Source organism: Aplysia californica, unplaced genomic scaffold (genome assembly GCF_000002075.1).
Source record: "Aplysia californica isolate F4 #8 unplaced genomic scaffold, AplCal3.0 scaffold00441, whole genome shotgun sequence".
NCBI lineage: Eukaryota > Metazoa > Mollusca > Gastropoda > Aplysiida > Aplysiidae > Aplysia > Aplysia californica.
Genome location: NW_004797711.1, coordinates 558,905 through 561,107, shown reverse-complemented (window position 1 = coordinate 561,107; position 2,203 = coordinate 558,905). Strand labels below are relative to the sequence as shown.

The window sequence follows — 2,203 nt, the reverse complement described above, 5'->3', positions numbered from 1 at the left end:
CATGCTCCTCCTCCTCCCTCTCCTCCTCCTCCTCCCTCTCCTCCTCCTTCTCCTCCTCTTCCTCCTTCTCCTTCTCCTCCTCCCTCCCCTCCTCCTCCCAACAATATCCTCCTGTGTCTAACTCCTCCTCTGTGTCGTCCAGTTCTCCTCCTCCTCCTCCTCCTCTTGACTCTGCTCCTGTGTCATCCAATAGCGGGGAGCCTAAACGCTTGAGTGAGCGGGTGGTTGGCGGGTGCTCTGGTGTGGTGTGCTCCTTCTTTCCTACCAAACGTCTATCGTCCTTATCTCCCCTCCTTCTTTTTTGTGTTTGTTACTCTCTTGTAACACCTCTAGTCTTCTGCACTTTTATAACCTTATTGTGTTGCAAGTGCCGTAAAACTCTTACTAGAACTAAACTAAAATGCTTGAGTGACCTTCTTCTACCCTCGTCTTCTGTTGCAGGACAGCAGACCGAAGCCCCCAACAACAACAACAACAGCAACAACAACACCACCACCACCACGACAACCACCACTACAACCACCACGACCACAGTCTTTCTTACAGCTGATCCGCTCACTTCCTGGGCCCTGCACGCGCAGCCTGACTCCCAGTCAGCGACTAAGTCGCGGATGCCCCTCTCCTCGTCATCCTCAGATCCGACGAATATATCGCGACCTTCAACGGTCGTTGTATCTTCGAAAAATTTGTCGTCTGCCTCGATTTCGTCATCGCAGTCTGTCTGGAGTGTGACCTCGTCCAAAGTTTCGTCATCGTCATCATTATCGTCGTCGGCTTTGTCTGTGACTGGTGCGGGTTCTTCGAGACTGGCAACAAGCAATGTTGGGTACCCACAATCCCCCGCCGCTGTCCGGCCGGCCGCGTCTTCTTCGTCCGTGCCGTCTTCATCATCATCATCATCGCCGTTTTCGTCGACGTTATCGCTGTGTTCCGTTGCCAAGCCCAGCCCTTCGACAGTCGACCACTCTCAGCGCAGGCAGTCACAGCACAGTTCTCTGTTGCCTGTTTACCCAACCGCAACAACAGCAGCTACAGCAGCAGCAGCATTGCCCACCCACTACCACATTCCGCCACCTCTGTCAGCCCCAGCAACAGTGCCTAGACATCAGCTGCATCAGCAGCAGCAACCGCAACAACAACAGCTGCAACAACCACAACAACTGCAACAACAACAACAACAACAGCAGATACCGCAACGACAGCAGCGACAGCATCAACAACAACAACAACAACAACATCATCAGCAGAGAACCTATGCCAACATGATGCAGCCCACGTCGCGACCACCACGGATGCCTGGACACCCTCCAACCACCCCCACCCCTCCCCCGCCGCACTCGCTGCTGCAACAACAACAACAACAACTTCAACAACAACAACAACTTCAACAGCAACATCAGCAGCAGCAGCACCACCACCACCACCAACAACAACAGCGTCCCGGTTTTGGTGACTCAGCACCCAGCTCACTGTCCCAAGCCTACATGAGCGATTTCCCTTCCCTCATCCCCGCAGTCAATCCTGACAGGGGGGATAACTCTAGCCCTAATCCTAGCCTCGGTAACCCTAACTGGATCCCTCCCTACCCTAACCCGAACCCGAACCCTAACCCGAACCCAGCTGTTAACGCCGCGAGGGCTGCTAATCATAACCCCGTCCCATCCTACTCGAAACCTTCCGGCGTTTCGTCAAACCCGAACCCTAACCTTAACCCTAACCATAACCCTACCTCTAACCCTAACCCTAACCCTAGCCCTACCTCTAACCAAAGCCAACACTGGGATATGCAGCGACCACACCCATCGACATCCGTAGCGCCGACCAGACCGGAAGAGGAGGAGGGGGAGGAGAAGAAGAAGAGGCGGAGGAGGAGGAGGAGACGGACGAGAGGGAGGTCGCAAAGAGGGAAGGGAGGCGAAGAGGATGGGGAGGAGGAGGGGGAGGGGGACTGTGGGAAGGCCAGCGACGGCTCGGCGGGTCTGGAGCGGGCCGTCTCGAGTTTGAACGTGTCCGAGTCTGTGCTGCACTTTGAGGATGTGGAGGAGTTCCCAGATTTGCTGACGGCGTCGTCGCGCCTGACGTCAGTGACCGGGGATGACGTCGGTGACCGGTCTACGCTGTCGGGGACCTCCGTGACCTATAGCGACATCATCAAGTCTGTGAGTTATTTATACGTATACATACATACATTTATATATATATA

At 54.8% G+C, this 2,203-nt stretch overlaps 1 protein-coding gene across 1 annotated transcript in view; it reads left to right on the top strand.

Moving 5' to 3' along the window:
* LOC106012645 overlaps positions 1 to 2,203 on the top strand; it is a gene marked incomplete at both ends in the record, with an annotated part of 12,076 nt that overhangs the window by 741 nt on the left and 9,132 nt on the right. The window contains 1 exon segment of the mRNA XM_013086174.1: positions 442 to 2,159. Within this exon segment, the coding sequence (XP_012941628.1) occupies positions 442 to 2,159 (1,718 nt within the window).